At 41.2% G+C, this 22,050-nt stretch overlaps 1 protein-coding gene across 2 annotated transcripts in view; it reads right to left on the reverse strand.

Annotated features, from left to right (window-relative positions):
• ptpro (protein tyrosine phosphatase receptor type O) overlaps positions 1–15,568 on the reverse strand; it is a 77,739-nt gene extending 62,171 nt beyond the window's left edge. For both annotated transcript variants that reach the window (XM_066669437.1, XM_066669436.1), the window contains exon 1: positions 15,201–15,568. In XM_066669437.1, coding sequence (XP_066525534.1) covers positions 15,201–15,251 — 51 coding nt within the window. In that variant the 5' untranslated portion in view covers positions 15,252–15,568. The remainder of the gene's footprint in view (positions 1–15,200) is intronic.
• Positions 15,569–22,050: the final 6,482 nt, after the last annotated feature.

Consider the following 22,050-nt stretch of genomic DNA (forward strand, 5'->3'; position numbering starts at 1 on the left):
CACAACAAAATAAATATTTTTATAAGAATAAGTGGCACAGGCATTCATGTTTTTTAAAAATGTGATGTTCCGTTGTTCATTTAATTTTTAGCTGTTTTTAAAAGGGCAACCAGTCATTTAAAATTAGCATGACACAAAAGAATCTGTCATATCAGTCAGGCCCTAGCTAATGGTGAAAAACATCATCAGCTCAAACAGCTTCCGTCAAACAAACAAAATCGTGCATTATTCAAAAGCTGATTTGAGCAAATGGCTATGAGGTAATTCCTTTCTACTTAAGGTGAAGGAAGGCACTGTTTAATCTCTCAGACTAAGACCAATGTAGTTCAAGCAGAGAGTACTAATGTCTATTCACACACACACACACACACAGAGAAAGAGAGAGAGAAAGAGAGAGAGAGAGTGTGAGGCCCACAGTGGTGTGGCGAGGTTGAAAAAAGGAAGAAAGTGACCCTGGTACGGTGGAATGAATGTGGGGTCACTCATCCAAAGAAAGAGAGCAGTGCTCTTAGACAGCTGCCAATATTATCATGCAAACATGAGTGTGTTCTTCTTCCCCGAGCACGGAGCCAGCGAGCCGAAAGAGAAGACTGGACAGAGTACAATACAAATCTGCCTCAGTCAAAACCCCCCTGGGGCCCTGCAGGCAACTCCAACTCAGCTGAACAATTTGACAACTTAGGCTCCATTAGTCCAAGACTGAGACTCCCTCATGAGACACAACACTTGGAGTGACATGTGCTTTCCTCCTGACACTTCAAAGTAGCAAAGTTTCCAACACAATGTCAGAATGTCCTTGTACCAACGTGAATATAATACTAATAATCAGATTTAATTATCAGTGACCTAAGCTCATCCAAGGTCTCAACAAGTCCATACAGATAAACAACAGACAAACGGTAGACCCTATCTCCTTCAGAAATGTCATCAGAGGGTTCTATGCATGGATTATTAGTGCAACCATATCCAATACTTTTTGGCAATCCTTCATTCATATCACCTTCTTGATATTTTTATCAAGAACTTTCTGTTCAGACTTTATAACTCTATTCTACCTCTCCCTTCTTTCTTTCGTCTGCCTCATTTCTGTTCAACTGCAAAGCTGGGAGCCCTTTCGAAAGCAAGAACAGTAGAAGAGATTTTAGAATTTCTACTCTAATATATGGTTATACACATTTCCATATTCATCTGAAGAAATTTAATAACCAAAACAAATTAAGAACAGGAAGGTTCTTTTCCAAATGGCATTATAATCATAGTCTCTACATCAAACAATAAAATCTAAATCAACAATTAAAAAGCTACAGAAAACTGCCAAAAACTGAAAGTATCATGACCACACCATCAAACCACAACCTCTTGGCTTTGTCAATGTTAGCATTTTTAAACTAGCTTTAAAACTGAGTGCAATTAACTGACGCCAGTGCCCTGTATTGAACGTGAGTCAGTGACCAATTCTGTAAATAATGCATGGTGAAATATTGAAAATGTGTTTAAAAGTCATTGAATTACGATGTTGATCCGTTCCTACGTCGCGTCGTAAACCGATTTTCGGTGTAAGTCGGAACATACGCACATACTGTACGTAAATAACATACTGTAAGCACTTATCCTACACCTATCCTCCTTGGTCCCGAGCCACGTAACCGTGTATTCTTCCGCACACACCAAACACGAAGTTCACGTTACGACGTTTACGACGCAAAACCACTTCCAAGTCGAAACAAGGCTTAATACAGTAAATGGGAGATGTGTCGTAACCACAAATCATCGTAACTCTGGACTGACGTAACCAGAGGACCTCCTGTACTGATGCTGAATTATTGTCCAGCCGAAGTCAACAAGTTGAAATGATTCTGTACAAATTTAAGTTTTTCACGAAACTAAAAATGAAGCCAAAGGACCAATAACCAACCGTCATTAGTCACTGAATATTGAATATTAACAAAATACAAATTCAACAATGCCATCTATGAAATGATCAGTTTTAACACAGAGTTATGGTCTACAACTTTATTGGTTTGAGCTCACATCAACTGAATCCTGTATTGCAGTGACATTAAAAAGTTCTTGTATTAGCAGTGTTCAGTATAATACAATCTGCCCAAATCCCTTATTAACCTTAGAAAAAGGCGAACTCCTGTGCACTGATTGTGTTCATCCGACACTTTCAGCTCTTTATGTTAAGTTACACATTCTTTCACTCTCATCTCCCATGAACATTCTGTTGGTTAAGCAGAAACATCTTTCTCAAATATATCTAAATGTTCCATTAACACTGCTGACGGAGTTGGGTGGTTCATGCGATGTTTTATTTGTGATGGGGAGGAGGTGGTAGTCAGCACTGAGCAGCAGCTCCTCCGGCATTTAATTAAAAGCAAACATGGAGGAATGTGCGCCGTGCTGACAGTTGGACGCTGGGAGGACATGACCAGCCCCCCACCAATCACCCAGGAAGAAAAACAAAGAGCCCTCACTGGAAGTGGCTGGCTGCCCACTGCCCGACTAAATGGAAGGCCACTACAATGGCCCCTTTTTTTTTGCACACTCATCATTACAAGTTTCAATCAGCCTCCCAGCAGGACTGGAGGAGCTGGCCAATAAATTGCTCGGCTTAGGCTCCAGGAGTCCTTCCTCCTTCTTCCTGAGTCCAGTCAAATCATTGGCCTGCAAAGAGAAAGCATCTGACTGACAGCAGCCTGATTCAGCATGGTCGATTAGGTAGTTCTACTCCGTTCTTTAGAGCCTCCAACAAGATGAGGACAGGACTAGAAACGGTTTTAGAGACCTGATAAAAAAAATGAATCTATTCAGAAGAACTAGGGTATACAGATCATAAACTTCATATAACTGATTCATTTCTAATTTATTTAAAGCCAGTCTGGCCTTCCATACAATAAAAAGCTCACACTTACATTTCCAGTACATTCAAAAACAGTGAAAAGATTGACTGTCTGTGAGGAGTGTGGTGTGTTCTCCCTGTGTCCGCGTGGGTTTCCTCCGGGTGCTCCGGTTTCCCACAGTCCAAAAACACACGTTGCAGGTGGATTGGCGACTCGAAAGTGTCCGTAGGTGTGAGTGTGTGAGTGAATGTGTGTGTTGCCCTGTGAAGGACTGGCGCCCCCTCCAGGGTGTATTCCCGCCTTGCGCCCAATGATTCCAGGTAGGCTCTGGACCCACCGCGACCCTAAATTGGATAAGGGTTACAGATAATGGATGGATAATGGTCATCACAGTAGGTTACAGATAGCTTCCAAAATACTTTATGGGACAAAAGTAAACTAGGATTCTTCAGTAAAAAATATATCACTGTCAAAAAACACTGAACAAAAAATTTTATTATTTACAGTAGAATACAAGCAGCCAGATTTATCAGGAATATTCACAAACAACCGCTGAAAATTCACATTACAGTGGAACCTCTGCTAACGAATGCCTCTACTAACGAACTTTCCAAGCTACGAACCGGGCATTTGAATAATTTTTGCCTCCACCAACGAACCATGACTCTAGAAACAAACCAGAGCCTCCACCGAGCCGGCGGCTGGAAATAACCACTGACCCCGATCGGCGAGTCTCCGAAGTTTTGTAAACATATATCAGTGCAAAAAGGGTGACTTTCGAGGTGGGGGCTGGAACGCATTAATTGCTTTTCCATTATTTTAAATGGGGAAAATTGACTAGAGACACAAAGTTTTCCACTTACGAACCGGGTCACGGAACGGATCAAGTTTGTAAGTAGAGGTTCCACTGTACTTTCAGTTTTTAAATAAAGTAATCCAGACTTTCCACAATTACTGCTAAACAGGGGTCTAAGCAGGACGCTAACAGTTTGGGGGATTTGGGGTGTAACGCAACTTGTAACAAGTACAGAATCTCAGGTACTATAAAAGAAGCTGCCAGCAGAATTTCTCTGAGGAATGGTGGAAATGTTGTGAGCTTCACTATACGCATGCGTCCTGAGCCTCATGGGAATTTTGTAAAATATGCTGCGTTTAGAGTTCCCGGCGTGGGAGCTCCCAGCAATCGATTCAAAAGAGCTCCAGCTGGGATTAGGGCTCTTATAATCGGGTCAGAATTAACATCAGAGGTAGTTCTCGTGTAGAAAATTCTTTTTCATTTTTCAACTTTTTAAAATGTACAATTTTATTCAGGCCTGCTACTTCCCAAGAAGCCAAGCATCAGTCTACACCGTACATCTGGCTATGAGCTCTGTGTTGGCCCATTTAACAATCCTCATCTTCTGTACCACCGATAGAGGCCAGTGAGGCATTTGGACACGAAAATGTGTAACTCTTTGCCAACCTCCCAGCGCTTCTCTTTAGGGGCTCTGTGCTCAATCGCAGACCTCATGTGCCAGCTCCCATCATGCCACAGAGGGCATAATGTCCACAGACACCCTAGACAGAATCAATGAACATTCTGTGCCCTCAATGAGAGGCTAAGAAGAGAAAGTAGAGCCCACCCAAATTTTACGCTCTTGTAGAAGCAATTTGACAACAACTGCTTATTGACTGATTACGGTGTTTTGCATGAACAAAGGTTTTCCAGAGGTATCCATGCTGAATAACAATTAGGCATCTCTAATAACAAACAGCTTTATTCCTCAGATGAATCACGCTGTTCTGTGCGCATCGTGACAAACCACAGATGCGCACATAGCACTTAGGTGTAGGTGGTTCTCCAGTGGATGTGATCATTCATTCATTCATTCATTCATTATCTGTAAGCGCTTATCCAATTCAGGGTCAGGGTGGGTCCAGAGCCTACCTGGAATCATTGGGCGCAAGGCGGGAATACACCCTGGAGGGGGCGCCAGTCCTTCTCAGGGCAACACACACACTCACACATTCGGACACTTTTGAGTCATCATTCCATCTACCATGTGTTTTTGGACTGTGGGAGGAAACTGGAGCACCCGGAGGAAACCCACACAGACACAGGGAAAACACACCAAACTCCTCACAGACAGTCACCCAGAGCGGGAATCAAACCCACAACCTCCAGGTCCCTGGAGTTGTTACTGCGACGCTACCTGCTGCGCCACCATGACGCCCTATGAATCAAAACGCTTGATGCAATCAAATTTACTGATCACAGCCTTGTTATAGATAAGATACATAATATATATTTTGTTTCGTAAGGCATACAATCTGATTCAGAATTTTGTCTCAGACAGATGGTTCAATACAATGTCTCTTCAGTTTTTCAGTAATTATATTTTTTCATACAGCTGGACAATGAAACAGTTGGGTATTTGCAGGCATCTCTTGTTCTTTTCAAATGTGTAACTGCACAAAACAAGAAGAAGAAGATTCTGTAGGACTTCGTAGGCTTTGGGCCCCTTCCCCCAGTCAATAAACCTGAAGACTGTGAGCCTGTTGGGAGATATTTCTAAAGAGAACTTGTGGTAGAACATGCCTTTTAATTGTAAGCAAATTATTTAGTACAGTCATCAGATCGTCAACAGTATAATATTGATGTTACATTCAACAGTTTCTCACCCCACCGAGCTGGACCTGCTATTTGAATTGTGTATGATATTAATATGTAAATACATAAGACATTGTGGGTGGCACAGCAGGTTAGTGTCGCAGTCACACAGCTCCAGGGGCCTGTAGGTTGTGGGTTCGATTCCTGCTCCGGGTGACTGTCTGTGAGGAGTTGGTGTGTTCTCCCCGTGTCCGCATGGGTTTCCTCTGGGTGCTCTGGTTTCCAAAAACACACGTTGGTAGGTGGATTGGCGACTCAAAAATGTCCGTAGGTCTGAGTGTGTGAGTGAATGTGTGTCGCCCTGTGAAGGACTGGCGCCCCCTCCAGGGTCTGTTCCGGCGTTGCGCCCAATGATTCCACATAGGCTCTGGACCCACCGTGACCCTGAACTGGATAAGCGGTTACAGATAATGAATGAATAAGACATTGTCTAAAAGAATTCCGGGTTCTACACAAATAAACAGAGCCAAGATTTTAAATGACTTGTTATGGAGTAATTAAGGACACATTTTTAAATAATTGTAAAAACATTCTCAGCATTAGACAGCTGTTTATGTTCGAGTTTAAAATCTGTTTAATACAGTCATTAATATTTTGAGCATGCAATGTTTTGATATACAAAGACTGACTAGGAACTCACTAGGGATGTGAAGACTTAAAATGCAAAAAAGCATTTATTACACGCCTACTGTTTATCTACTGTGTTACATTTTTGTTTTACTCCCTTTTGTAATAGTACAGAAATTAATGTCCCATTCTCCTGTATTTCTAATTCCATTAGGCACATGTAATCCCAGTGTCTAGGGTAGATATGATAATTGTTTATGTATCAGTAGTGGCAGAAACATAGGCAGATGGAAAAATATATGATATTTCTACTACAATATTAGCATATCCATAATATATATCAAGTGCTATAGAAAAAATAATGATTGAATGGAATCTTCCAATATATGACAACTCCGGGTAGTCTGTTTTTAATGTGTATTCAAAAGAAAGTGCCTCACAGCTTGAGGGCACTACAGATATTTTGCAACTAGGTCTTGATCCAGACACTTGCCATTATCACACTCTGAAAAGATAAACTGATGTGACTCATGCAAAGATGCATTCATTCCATCTGATGTACTACCATTAAATGAAAAGAAGGATGTGCCGTGCAAAAATTAAATGCCTACCAAGGACTCAGAGACCAGGCTTTGATTGGTTATTCATGACATTTTCCTTTGTAGCCTGCATTTCAGAAGCATTTTCTTAAATATCTTATTTTCCACGCCTTGACATTAGATTTCATTTTATTAAAAAGAACTCGGAGCAGGGGAAGATTACACACAGGTTCAAAGTGTTGGGAGCGGTGTCCTCACGAGACGGTACTTTGATGAACTTTTCATGTGCTCAGCAAACAGAAGTATGGCTGGCGTATTCAGGCTGAGCAAATCTACAAACTTCACTTTAAAATCAGGGCAAAATGCCATTGGAGTTCCAAGTGAATTCAGAGCCATCATTCACAGGCTAGTCATTGTTATGGTGACCCTAGGCTAGTGGAGAAATGCATGAATACATATTCCGCCAATTGTTATTCCGCTTTGTTGAAATTTAAGCAATTTTTCAGCTATTTAAAATGTGCTGGCTTACATAAAACCGTAAAAAAAAAAAGAGAACGAAGGACATATTTTGCTACTGATACAAAGCACTGAACAGCACCACTTACAAATCATTTTATTTATTATTAGTTTATTAACATTTTATTAGGGTTTGTTATGTTTTGTATGCATCATATTTGCATCTTTTAAAAGAATATTGTATCCGTCTCAAACTTGCATGTGTTAATCTGTGGTCTTTCAAATCGTACAATTATCACTTTAATATGCACTCCAGCGAAGACTGCAACAAAAATAAATGTTGATTATTGTAGCAGATGTGCTGTTTTAGCCTTAGAAGGACAGGCTTAAGAGAAAAAAAGATTAAGAGGTGATGTGCTACAGTCTAATGGGGGCTTATGAGGTGCTAATCAGATTGTTATTGTACTAATCTTTCAAACTGGTTTAGTCTTAATGGATGAAGAAACAGACAGAGCTCACCATGGACTGGGCCCATTTCAAACAGAAATGAAGTGTACTGGCAAATATTTACTATTTACATTATATACTGTAGGGGCGCAGCAGGTAGTGTCGCAGTCACACAGTTCCAGGGACCTGGAGGTTGTGGGTTCGATTCCCGCTCCGGGTGACTGTCTGTGAGGAGTGTGGTGTGTTCTCCCTGTGTCTGAGTGGGTTTCCTCCGGGTGACTGTCTGTGAGGAGTGTGGTGTGTTCTCCCTGTGTCTGAGTGGGTTTCCTCCGGGTGCTCCGGTTTCCTCCCACAGTCCAAAAAACACACGTTGGTAGGTGGATTGGCGACTCAAAAGTGTCCGTAGGTGTGAGTGAATGTGTGTGTGTCTGTGTTGCCCTGTGAAGGACTGGCGCCCCCTCCAGGGTGTATTCCTGCTTTGCGCCCAATGATTCCAGGTAGACTCTAGACCCACCGCGACCCTGAACTGGATAAAGGTTACAGATAATGAATGAATGAATGAATTATTTGCTGTTTAATATTTTCATGATGTGAACTTCACACAGCATGTCTCTTTACAAACTGCTTGATGCCATTTATATTTTAGCAAACAATAATCCCTAGATTGGGATTCGATTTCTTCAACTTGGACTGAGTACTGATTACCAATGTTGAGATTGCTGTGAGAAATTTTTGCTGGGCTCTTTTTGCCAGTTTCTGCATATAACCTCCAATTTTATGTGTACCAACTGGCATTTAAAGCATCGTGTAGCCCACATATGTCCGCTTAAAATAGGAGCACCATTCATTATATAACCTTATTACAAAGACGCTATCAGATGAATAGTAGAGGGAGATCAAATGAGATCTCTCCTGTCTGCAATAACACACACAGAGCGGAGCTTGTCCCCTCTGCTTTCCTCTCCCAAGAATTAATCAGAGAGACAGTCTGTGGCCCAGCAGCATAATATTTTAAGCCCTATAAAACCCACTTCCCCCTCTCTTTACCCACCAAACTTGGCCAAACATGACAAAGTGTGTAATACAATCATACATGCACACGTGTGTATAAATAAAGCCCTGCAATGGACTGTCAGACAATCCTGAGTGTCATCCTGCTTTTTGCCCAAAGATTAATAAATAAATATATATTTTAATTTATTCATTCAATCCTCATATATTATTACAGGCCGTTTTTAAGTTTGGGGAAAGATCGATGAAACTCACTCAATGGGCATAATAGTATAATATAACACCGGCCAAACAGAGCTGCACTTAAAATCTTCAGTAGTACCATCTGCTATAGTTTTCCCACAAACGTCTTAAAGGCTAAGCACCAGCGATATGAAAGAGTCAAACAAAAATACAGTGGAGTTTGAGTTCCTAACTTGTGTTTATTGATAGTCAGAAAACATGTTATTTCTTACTAATTCAAGGAATAAGGTTTAAAAGACCGTTGCCCCTCCCCCCCAACGGTGTTCGGAAACTCTAATTGGCGTCTTGCCTGTGACGTAGATGGTGGACAACAACTCTAGAAGCTGCACTTAATTTAATGCAAAATGACGAAAAGGTGTGTTGTTTTTGGCTGCAATCATTCAATGTACAGTGGGACATCTGTGAACAAATGGCCCAAAGATCCCAAAATATCCAGAAAATTGACTAAATTTGTCAACTTTAAATGGGCACTTTGGAAAGGACCATCCGCTCACTCCGTTATCTGTAGCTCATTTCACTGGTGCTTTTCCAACAATATGGGCATGTAAGGACACCAACGAAAGGTGTTCAAGAGCCTCTGTAACATGGAGGTAAACAGGGTAAGGACACTCACTTCGCCTGTTTTAGCTGGTGTTTGTTAACGTTAGCTTGACTTGCTAAACTCGGTGGCTTTACTAGGCTATTATACTAGGCTACGTAGTTATTACCTAGCTTATGGCTAGGCTATTGTCATGAATAATGTGGGTTATTTAGCTAGATACTGTCATAACAGTCAGTCATAACGGTGTTTACCGCGGCGTTGTTCAGCTGTTGTCCACCAGTGACGTCACAGCTGCGTTCAAGAATTTCCGTATTTTCATTTGAATTCATTTGAATATGAATTCATATATATGTCAGTAACTAAAATAATGTGAAATACTCATGGAGGTCCATTAAGTAGTGCTTAGCCTTTAAACTAGCTTAATATGAATGTGACTTAAAGGCAACGTCAATGATTCTGGGGAACTACTCCCACTCTTGTTAATTTTTTCATTCTTTTAAGGTTGAAGTTTGTAAGTCTGTAAGTTCTTATTCGTTATTTGAATTACCACATAAACTCATGTGTAACCTGAGTTGTTAATTTTGTAGCACTTTCAGTCTGTGTTTACTTTCATGCAGTAAGCGGTCTCCTGAATTTGTAGTCAATCCCACCTTAAGCAATCTGTAACAGCAAAAATAAGTCAATATTACCCATCTATTTAGCAGGAATAGAGCAACATCCCCTGCTGTTTTATAAGTTTTTCCACATTCAGATGTCTCTCTCCACTGTTCAGAGGACTCCAGATACTGTTTCTTGGCCGTGGCTCAGCCAGCGAAGCACAAAAAATTTGCCGGAGTATTTTGGACCAAGACCCTTTGTTTTTTCCCCAATTACTGAGCTATAGGCTGCGTAAAATACAAGCGGTATTTCTATCATGCAAACTGACCTGATGGTGAGGGAACATCCTCTGAATTTTATAAATAGTGTTTTTTGATTAAAATCTTTAGCATTGCCTTTAAATAATTTTTAAAGTCAGAATTACATCAAAGCCAAAGGGAGTTTAATAGAGCGCAGACTAAAAGCAATAATAGGGTACAACAAAATCTCAGCTAACAGTAAACTCTAGCCACAATTTACTTAAACTGTTAAGCACACCAATCAGCAATAACATTAAAACCACGTCTTTTTTTCTCTGCTCACTGTCAGTTTTATCAGCTTCAATGACTTAAGGAGAACTTTATATTTCTACAATTAGAGACCACCTGTGCAACTGAATACTCGTTGGCTTCTTTTCACTCTGTTCTTCTGTGATAATTACCTCCACAGGACACATTATTTAGGTGGTCAAAGGACACTGATGGCTGGACATGTTTGGTTGGTGGACTATTCTCAGTCCAGCAGTGCCACCGAGGTGTTAATAAATTCCATGAGCACTGCTGTGTCTGAGCTTTTTCTAATCAGTGTCACTGCAGAGCTGAGAATGATCCACCACCCAAATCATACCTGCTTTCTAGTGGTCCTCAGGTCTTACTCTGAAAAAACTGGGTGAAAGGCTCTGCAGAGCAACTGATGGACTACAGTCTGTAGTTCCGTTAAATATTATGTATGTGAGTTCCTTACACACTGGGGATAATCACAAGGTACTGTATAAACCATACATTTTTAGTTGTGTGGGTTTTTTTTGTTTTTTAATGAGCGCTTTCACATTACAATATATTCATCTTATCAGCATGAAACAGGCACATGGACAGGAGCCTTTCCACCAGCGCATTAGTGGTTCTCTGACATGCATTACAGCTTTTAAATACATCGTAAAAATGATAAATCTCTGGAATGAGCCCACGTACATTTACAACTTCACACCCAGGGACCAACAAATCCAGCAAAAAAACGGCTACCGTAAAACAGCATTTAGGCTGCGAGTCAGAATCTGTCTGTAGGTTATGATTCGTTTTCAAACAAATGCTTGATATGATCACATTCCTTCAATTCATGGGTGAAATAAGTGTTCTAATGTACAGATGACCTAAATGCAGAGATCATACTGTCAGCAGACCAAATTTCAATACGCCTCTTCTTCCCCAATGACTGGCACTGACGGCCCAGTCTCTTTATTACGCAACACAAAGCAATTAATCTACAAGCAACTCCTACACAAAGGAGATAGTGTACAAATGGAAAGCACTCAACTAAGCTTTTCTCTCCTTGAAAGTGCTAATATTGAAGTAACTGCATAAACTAATCCAAAACTGCCAATAAATGAACATATTAATATATTTTGTTCCTTGTATTGTTGCTTCAATTTGAATTTCTGCCAATTTCACTGCATCAAGCCTCTAATTGCAGTAGCACTTGTAGTTGGCAGCAAGAACTGGCTCTGAATCAGTCTGAAGTGGTCCAATCAGTGGAACCAAGCAAAATGACCACTGTTAAATTAACACCCACGCTGCACATCTGGAATCAGTTGAACTACATTAGTGATAAATGTATTCCGCAGGTGTTTATTTAAAACTTGTAAGGTATGGTAAGAGGGTGGCATGGTGGCGCAGCAGGTAGTGTCACACAGCTCCAGGGACCTGGAGGTTGTGGGTTCGATTCCCGCTCCGGGTGACTGTCTGTGAGGAGTTGGTGTGTTCTCCCTGTGTCCGCATGGGTTTCCTCTGGGTGCTCCAGTTTCCTCCCACAGTCCAAAAACACACATTGGTAGGTGGATTGGTGACTCAAAAATGTCCGTGAGTGTGTGAGTGAATGTGTGTGTGTCTGTGTTGCCCTGTGAAGGACTGGCGCCCCCTCCAGGGTGTATTCCTGCCTTGCGCCCAATTATTCCAGGTAGGCTCTGGACCCACCGCGACCCTGAATTGGATAAGCGGTTACAGATAATGAATGAATGAATGAAAGGTATGGTAAGTGAGTGAATCTAAACCATGGTTTCTTATTCTTGGCACAAAATGTCCAGCTGAATGTCCAGAGTTTGGGGCCACCAAACAACACTGAACATTTTAGGTACAGTCTCACAAACCCTTGTTTGTGATCAAACCCAGTGCTTTACCTATTTCAGACGTATATGAGTACGTAATAACAAGCCGTACTCAAAAACCCATGCATTCTCTTTACTACACTCACACGTATCCCAGACTGAAAGCCATGCCACATGTTTAGGAATGACGATCATGATGAGTGAAAGATATATGTGAAATGTCTAATGCAAATGCATTAGAGCAGACTCTTCTGCCATGAAGGCAATGAGATCATGTCTGCTCTAATGGCCAGCTATTGGGTTAGCTACAATAACATTCCACATGGCTGCATATATAGCAGATCTAACTCTGCTAGGCTTCCACCGCTTTCAATTCACAATTTACATGATGCTGGTGGGCTTCATGGATCTTGCTCATAACACAGAGTGAGCAGGATTATTGAAAGACATGTATGAAGTATATATTGAAATAACCATAAAACACTATTTTTCACCTCCGCTGTTTGTCTTGATCACATAGCTTGAAGCTCCTCTTGCCCTTCCAGTGCAGGCCTGTCTACTGATTAGTAAGAGCTTTTACTCTTTTAGGAAGGGTTTGTAACTGAAGATTGCTTTGAGGATTTGATTGAACTGTGGTGCAAATTGAGTGTGGTGTGTTCTCCCTGTGTCTGCGTGGGTTTCCTCCGGGTGACTGTCTGTGAGGAGTGTGGTGTGTTCTCCCTGTGTCCGCGTGGGTTTCCTCCGGGTGACTGTCTGTGAGGAGTGTGGTGTGTTCTCTCTGTGTCCGCGTGGGTTTCCTCCGGGTGACTGTCTGTGAGGAGTGTGGTGTGTTCTCTCTGTGTCCGCGTGGGTTTCCTCCGGGTGACTGTCTGTGAGGAGTGTGGTGTGTTCTCCCTGTGTCCGCGTGGGTTTCCTCCGGGTGCTCCGGTTTCCTCCCAAGGTCCAAAAACACACGTTGGTAGGTGGATTGGTGACTCAAAAGTGTCCGTAGGTGTGTGTGTGTGAGTGAATGTGTCGCGCTTTGAAGGACTGGCGCCCCAGAACAACAATGATTAGTTCTGGATCCCAGACACCATTCCAACTCATCCTGAACATACTGAATGGCCCTCCATCACTCCACTGCTATATAACCCTGTGCTGAGGGGATTTAAACCCTTCTTATCCATGCTTGACATTGGGCTCTCAACTGTAATAACATAGCTTCTATTGAAAAAGCTAAAATCTGAATCCCAGAGTGAAAACACTTTTACCATGACTGTACAGATACACCGAATAAAACCTTCAATCTGATATCTGCTTCTACGAACTGGCGAAATAACTCAAACAAAAGCCAATACAGCTTCTCAAGCATGTCACCCTATGAGATCTGGACTGAAGAGCTAAGGTTATCTCATAGACTGTATGTGAATTTCACATTACAGCTGTTATGACCCTGGATCCTAGCCTTGGCCCGTGCTCGATTATTAATGCCTGACTCATTTGCCTGACTTGTCACCATGGTTACAAGGCTCAGGTGTGATTGTGAACAATGATGTCACCATCAGGGAGCTGGCCTTAAACATGACTATAACACCTAAAAACAGTGGCAGTCGTCAGACAATATCAACACACGCAGTCCGAACATAACCAACGATTCAAAGTAGCCAGATAATAGGACATTTTAGTGAACAATTCATGAGCATCCAAATAAATGTTTCTTTATCATAAAGCAAAATAGATTGTGTTTATGAGCATGAAGCGTGTTCCATATGGTTCAAGATAAGCAGCAGGGCATCAACGTCTCACACACACTGATGCAATCAAACAAATCCAGAGAGAAATTCCTGAACCAATAGCTTTGAGAGGATGAGAGTGAATCGAGTGTATTCATGCTCTTTCTATGGTCTAACACCGCTTAACAGTTACCTATAAACTGAAGAAATAAAGAATGCACTATGAAGGCACTTGTTTACACATTCGTATCAATTACTGTCTTTCAGTTTTAGAAGCTTTTGGCAATATTTATGAAGATAACACACGTTACAGAGGTTTTTAATCGTCTATTGTTTTTTCCCTGATTCAAGACATTTTTTTCTTCAGTGCATATTTAGAGTGTATCTATAGGATGGCTGCCTTTCCACAGAAAAAGAGATTTTGGTCAAAGGCACTGCAGCAGCGTCACATTCTGGACGTCATATTGTTACACTATAATCAGATCTTAATGCTGAAAACACACAACTAAGCATTTGATTGAGGCATGTTACGATAAAATGGAGGACTATAGAAAACCTCATTCACTCTGATCTCAAGCTAAAATCAATTCAAAAATTGAATTTTCTTTTTTTTTAAAATCTGTGTGGTTTAAACCCAGCTGTGATTCCTGTGTGATTTTAAATATTTTGAAAGTATGTTTCTAAAAGCTTTGCATGCTGGGCCTTTTGAGCTACTCCAGCCAAAGCAGTGGAGTCCACAGAAATGTGGACATCTTTAACATGTTCCAACTGAGGAACTGATAGGAAAATACTTTCAGAAGGGACATTTCAGTTCTCCTATTCGTCCAGACTGGTCCAGTGTTACAGAGAGCAGTGGCTGGAGCATACAGTGAGGCAGAGAGCTTCAGCTGGAATGACCCAATTTTGCCTCAAGAAACATCAGCCTGTGGGGGTAGCGCATGGCGAGAGGCAAACGACATCAACTCTAACGCCACAGAAAAGGGTCTGGAGACGGAGAAGAGGGAGGAAAGTGGTCGGTTTCGCTTCGAGGGGGGCTTTTCCCAACGCAGAGAGTCGACTCCAATCAAATTAGACACAGAGGGGGCATTATTTTACCTCAGAAACGGCTGCTTGTTAAAGGGTAAAGTAGGCAGACATGGGGGTATACACCCCCCTCTCCTCCACTTTATGTGAGGGGAGGGAGAATGAGAATAGCTCTGAGCCTTGTGAGGAGGAAATAAAGACGGTGACGGTACCTGCAGGCTGAGGAGGAGCAGGGAGAGGACATAAGGCGGTGCTGCAGTCATCCTCGCTGGGCTCCGTGTGCAAAGGGCGCTCCGGTGCGGTTTCTGTTCGGTTCCCGTCGCCGCTCAGTTTCTCGTTCATCCGAACAATGGCGACTTTTCTGCAGCATCGGAGAGCACTGCTCCCTCTGCGACCAGCGGCTCGGAGCCTGCTCCGGCGCCGAGGCGAGTCTCCCCCACGGGTTACGGCTCCTCTGGAGAGTGCGGCGGCTCGGCGGGGCTCTCGGTACAGTCCATGTGCGTCTCCCGGTGCGAGAGAGGATGAGACCGTCCGCTTTAGGAGAAAAAGCACAGTCCGCAGACCATAGCGGTTCAATAAGTCTCTCTCTCTCACTCTCTCTCTTTCTCTCTCTCTCGCTCTTCGCCCCGCCCTCCTCTCTGATTGGCAGGAGGGCGGCAGCGCCAGGCAGACTGACTCCAATACGTTCATGACAATTAATTGAACCGACTCAATGAATCATTCTGGTCCACACCATCTACCAGCACCAATACCTGTGGGTATTTCCCTGTATTCAGTAGTTTCTGAGTATGTACCTAAGTTAAAAGTGTCAAAATGTAGTGTACCCAGATACCCACAGTGTATAACTACTTGCGAAATGGAAACTAGAAAATATTAAAATAAATAAATCAATAACAGTCAATTTGCACATTGTGTATATGGTATCAATCCCCTTCTGATATCATCTGAGGAGACTTTAGAATTGTATTGCCCTGTCTTACTGGAGCCGTTTGTTTTGTTGGGGATTTTTTTTTTCACCTTTTCTAGATTTGAATAACCCTTTTCCATTTCCAAGGTTAAATGTGTCAAAAAATGAGCATTCTCTGAATGAGAATGGAGAAATATTTAAGAGCACTGAGCAAAAATAAAAAAATAAGCCCTTAAAATTATAATTTTGCACAGGGCTGTTTAGACAGGGGGGAACGCTGCTGTAGTGTTTGGTCCTTGTGGTACTTTCACCAAAGCTTGTCACAAACATTCCATTACAACCACAGAAATGTATTCATTTTTGGAAAAGTATAACATCCCCCTTTATCAGAAGGTAGCGATCTCAATGCCTTGTTGCCATTGCTGTCTTTGAAGGCAGTTTCTCAACGTATTGTTGCCAGGATACTGATACACTAACGTTTACTAGTAATGACAGCTTTGAGGATTAAAAACCATTGAATAACAATGTCTATGATAAATCTATTTGTGGTCAAATAAAATTTAGTAATATATATCTAACATACATTTGTATGTATGTAGCTTGATCCATCTCATCGTGCTACTTCATTCTGACATTTTGTTCTTAAAGGTACCCCAGATCGTGCTCACCCAGAGACTCCTGGGATATGTTGCTCACCCAGAGAATCCTGGGATATGTAAAGCTGTGATACATGCATCTGCACTGCCTATAACTAGAGTTTATTCCCAAATTCATTTTGGTCACGTGCAACTCAGTAAACAAGGACCGTCCCTGGACGTTCAAAATAGGTCTAAAAGTAGTCTGTCCGTCAAGGACATATTTTAAACGTCAATTGACGTCCAAATTCCATCTTAATAAGTTAGTTAATCGATAACGTCAGTGGACGTCAAAAACGCGTTTTATACAAGTAATTTATTTCGGGACCAATTAATAACGTCAATGGACGTCCAAAATACGTCTAATAGTCGTCTTTTCAATGTCTGTGTTTGGACGTCTTTTCAACTTTCATTTTCAACCTTAAGAGAACGTTGATTAGACGGCAGTCATTACATTATTTCAACGTTGAATCAACGGCTAATTGTTTACTGGGAATCTACTCTTTTGTGCACAAGCATTACACAAGTTGCATGATTGTCATTTCAAACACATCCGTTGTGTAGAGTGGTCATCACTGGGAGTCGTGAATCGATTTGAACGATTTCCCGAGAAGAATCGGTTCACGACTCGTTCACGGTCCGGACCTAGAAGAGAGAGGGAGGAGAAATGGCGGGGGGTTGATGAGCTCGACCACATGCTTCTTACCAACAACACACGCTACTGGGTTTTGTTATTTTTTAGATTTTATCCCTAGAACACGTCGTGAAGCAAAGACTATCCAGATCTGTAGAGGATTTTTCACGCTCTGCAGTGTTGTAAAGGCGGATGCACATTTATAGACACAAATATTAACATAAAATCTTAAAATGCTGTTATTTTCAAGCTCACAATTATAACACACATTGGCATTAACTATAAGTACATAGAAGATAAACACAGCTCCAGGGGCCTGGGATTGTAGGTTCAAGCCCTGCCTCAGGTCACTGGGAAGAGTTTGGTTTGTTCTCCCTGTGTCAGTGTGGGTTTCCTCTGAGTGATCATGTTACCCTGTGATAGGCTGGAACCCTGCCTATTGTGTGTGTTCCTGCCTTGAACCTAGTGATTCCAATTAGGTTCCAGGAACCTAATGACCTAGAACCTAGAACCTAGAAAACGAATGAATGAAGAGACCATAAGAAGTTATTTCTGCCACCAAAAAATGAGTTAACTATATTTATGTGATTAAAAGTGATTATTTATTATTGTACACTTTTCCACGTGAGATGAGAAGTCAAACTGAGTTATGCTCCAGAGAATGGGCCCGCCACAAGCCACATTTAAAACAGGTTTAGTACTGGATCTCTCATACATCCAGGCCACTAGGGGTCTAGATGTTTTATGACATGGGGACTAATAAAGTTTAATAAGAAAACATTTAAATTGCTCAAAAGTAACTTTGCAGCTGCTGATATTCATCACATTTGACAAGGACTCGCGTTTACATTTACAGAGCATCTACATTAGCATTTAAGTTCATCTCGAAGACATTTTAAACAAAGAGGCCGTAACATTTAATCATGTTACAGAGGAAGCTAAAGCTAAGATTTGGATTTTGATCCAAGTGCAGTGCATGTCGGTGCAGCAAGCCGATTCACACTCCAACATCTGTTATTAGGGAGTTACAGAGACAGGGAGAACGCACCAAATGCCTCAGATACTGAACCCAGGACTCCAAGACCCTGGAGCTTCTACTAGCTTATTACCTGCAAGCAATTATATGTGGGAGCCAGAAATTAAACTTATTTTAAACCCAATTTAACCCATTATCTCATTTATACCAGTTATCCTGTCTTTAATGATTTTCAGCATTTTACAAAAGGACATCACTCCATGTTTTTGGACTGTGGGAGGAAACCGGAGACTCCGGAGGAAACCCACACAGACACTGGGAGAACACGGAAACTCTACACAGACGCGACTTAAACTCAAGATCCCAGCGCTGAGAGGCGAACGTGCTCACCACTAAGCCACCGTGCCGCCCAAACTAAACTCTAATAATCAGAATCAAGGCCTAACTAGCTTAGCGGTTAGCACCCAACACTGGTCAATACCAGATGAGTAGTAAATGACCAAGTCATGCTTGTAATGTGTTTGTAGGAAATGTTTTTGCCCATTTCTGCCCATCACTGTGTTCTTATTCTTTTTTTCAATGTATAATGTGCTGACAATTGTTGCTTTTAAATCAGACCTACTTTAGACAGGAAAACGGCAGCTGAGACCAATTCAGTTTGAGTCTTGAAAGAAAGTAGTCTGTGATTTTGCTGGAGGCAATGCAGAAATGACATGCTTCTTTGTCATTTTCCAGGGGAGAAATAGATAACATGGGCTATGTCCAGGCTGAAGAGAAGTTTCCTTTTAAAATGCCCTCAATTTATCCCAGCTAAAGCTTTAAAAAGTTACACTTTAAGCCCAAGGACTCCACACTTCACTCTCCCACTCTCAAACTACATCACTTACATATTAGTTTCATAGTAGTTACTGAATTATTCACAACCATTACTGAATAATAAGTCTTAAGATGAATAATTAACTAATATCACTGCAGAGTGAAGCTCACTTGAAATATCTTCACTGGGCTTTACTCAGGTGTTTGATGTGATGAACTTCAAACAGTTCATCTTTTCAGCACCAAGGTTCATTTAGAGCAGACTAAGCCTAGTTAGAAAAATGCTTAAACTCATTACCATCTCAGTAATAGACCTTTAGTGGACAGATTAGTTTAATTTTTATAAAAAGTGTCTGAGATTAAGACTTGCTTGGGTTTAGAGCCAAGATTTTATTGGTTATTTTAAAGGCTTAGCACCAGCTCTATGAAAGTGTCAAACAAATAAATACAGTGGAGTTTGAGTTCCTAACTTGTGTTTATTGATAGTCAGAAAACATGTTATTTCTTACTAATTCAAGGAATAAGGTTTAAAAGACCCCCCCCCCCAACGGTGTTGGGAAACTCTAATAGGCGTCTTGCCTGTGACGTAGATGGTGGACAACAACTCTAGAAGCTGCACTTAATTTAATGCAAAATGACGAAAAGGTGTGTTGTTTTTGGCTGCAATCATTCAATGTACAGTGGGACATCTGTGAACAAATGGCCCAAAGATCCCAAAATATCCAGAAAATTGACTAAATATGTCAACTTTAAACGGGCACTTTGGAAAGGACCATCCGCTCACTCCGTTATCTGTAGCTCATTTCACTGGCGCTTTTCCAACAATATGGGCATGTAAGGACACCAACGAAAGGTGTTCAAGAGCCTCTGTAACATGGAGGTAAACAGGGTAAGGACACTCACTTCGCCTGTTTTAGTTGGTGTTAGTTAACGTTAGCTTGACTCGCTAAACTCGGTGGCTCAGATTATACTCGGCTACGTAGCTGCATTACGGAGGTTTATAGTGTCGGAATATCATCGGAATCTGAAGAACCAGCACTAGAAAATTCGCATTCCAAGTCAGTCATAACGGTGTTTTACCGCGGCGTTGTTCAGCTGTTGTCCACCAGTGACGTCACGGTTGCGTTCAAGAATTTCCGTAGCGAGCTCGGGTTTTTCCATCAATTTAATAAAATTGTCAGTTTTAAAGCAAATTAAGCTGCTATTTTCATTTTAATTCATACTTATATCTGTCAGTAACTACAATAATGTGGAATATTCATGGAGGTCCATTAAGTGGTGCTTAGCCTTTAAATCTACAAAAAAAATCCCCTCATTCTCTCAGCAGTTTTAGAAATGGGTCGTTCTGTACACTCAGAAATAAATATGGTACAGGCAGTTATTATACGTGTCGTTTTCAAGTCCAGTTGTGTTCCCTAAAAGGTACATTACATTCTTTTCTCCAGAATGAGAGTTTTTTTTTGTAATATATTTTACAGAGTTATAGAAATGTGTAAAATAAAATAAAGACTTGTAAATCCTGGAGATTAAATGGAGTGTATGATATTAACGCAATTTTAAAATCTGCAGTTATAAAAGAATAAACATGCTCCCTAACTAAAGGTTGAGGCTTTAACCACCAAGGCCAGAATCCAAGAGAGAGACACTACAGTACTTTTAGTTAGCTGATGTGACAGATTTGGGCAGTTGGCGTTCCCCTCCAAGATGTGTGAAGCTGCTCAGTGATGTCTTGTTAGAGACATTTTGTCAGCATTAATTCTTATGCTTATAAATACTACATCAAATAATGAAGCTGTAAAATCTTGGGTCAGTAAGTCATATTGCAATGTGTATATTTTTTATGTTTTTGTTATTATAAAATGTCCAAACATTAATGCAAATTGTAGAGAAAATAGGTAATAATTTTTAAAAGCTAAATGCTACTTCTGCTGCCAGAACTGTAGAAGACTAAGAGAGAGGGGTGAGGGCAAAGGGTAGGGCTATATATTCCAGATGTTTCAAACAAAGGGCTATGCATGCTGTGTGAATCACTGGCAAGACGGGCATGCACACCACCAAGTAAAACCACAAATACCAGTATTTCCTTTTTTAAAAACAATCAAAACCAGATTAACTTGGTTCAGGGTAGTTGCAATGCATTGTGAGATTTTACTGCACCACAAGCAGAACACATTGCTGGGAGTACGCTGATATCTTGGTAATTAGCTAGTAAATGTCCCATTCCACCTTAAACCATGAAGAAATTCTACTGCCTGTGGCTATGGCAACATTTAAGGTGGAACTGGATGTTTCCAACAAAAAGCTGCAGATTAAGCAGCTGAATTCACCTGGCATTATTCTGCACATAGAAATAAGACACCGTGGACTGTGTCCATCACAGGGCATCACACACTCACACACCTATGGAGTCTTTCACACAGCTAATCCACCTACCAGCATGTTGCTTTGGACTTCCGGAAGAAACCAGCAGACGCTTGAGGAAAACACACCTACCACTTCACAGACATTAAACCAAGGTGAGGATTAAACATAGGACTCCAGAACCCTGGAGCTGTCTGTGAGTGACAACACCATGCTGCCCCACCCATAAATCATGGCAATGTAAATAACGTAGTAATCCAAACCCTGTGCTAAGACTTTATGGTTCAAAATATTCATTTGCAAGATGACAGTGAGTAAAAGATGGCTAGAGATAATAATGTGATGATGGCAATGATGGTGATGATGGCCTGCTTGAGAAAGCCCAGTGTGACAGAATCTAACTGCTGCCCTTGCCAGCAACAAGGATTAAGAGTGCTGACCAATCACATTCTGGCCCCAGTTTTTTATATAAATGCCTGGAGTGCAAGGCCCTCTCCTGAAAGAGTAATAGCATGTGAACCAAGAGCATGTGAATCAGCGGGCATCTGGAAATGGGTAGATAATGGCTGGTGTAAAAATAAAATAAAAGGACCTTCTCGGTAAATAAATGGTGTAGAAATGCCATATATATCTCAGGAAAATAATTAAATACTATTAAATTCAGCACCTTCCGAAGTGAAGCATAAACGATAAACGATTCTTTTCTCTTTCTGATGTAAAGTAAATATCACAG

Source organism: Hoplias malabaricus, chromosome 4, assembly GCF_029633855.1.
Source record: "Hoplias malabaricus isolate fHopMal1 chromosome 4, fHopMal1.hap1, whole genome shotgun sequence".
Taxonomy (NCBI): Eukaryota; Metazoa; Chordata; class Actinopteri; order Characiformes; family Erythrinidae; genus Hoplias; species Hoplias malabaricus.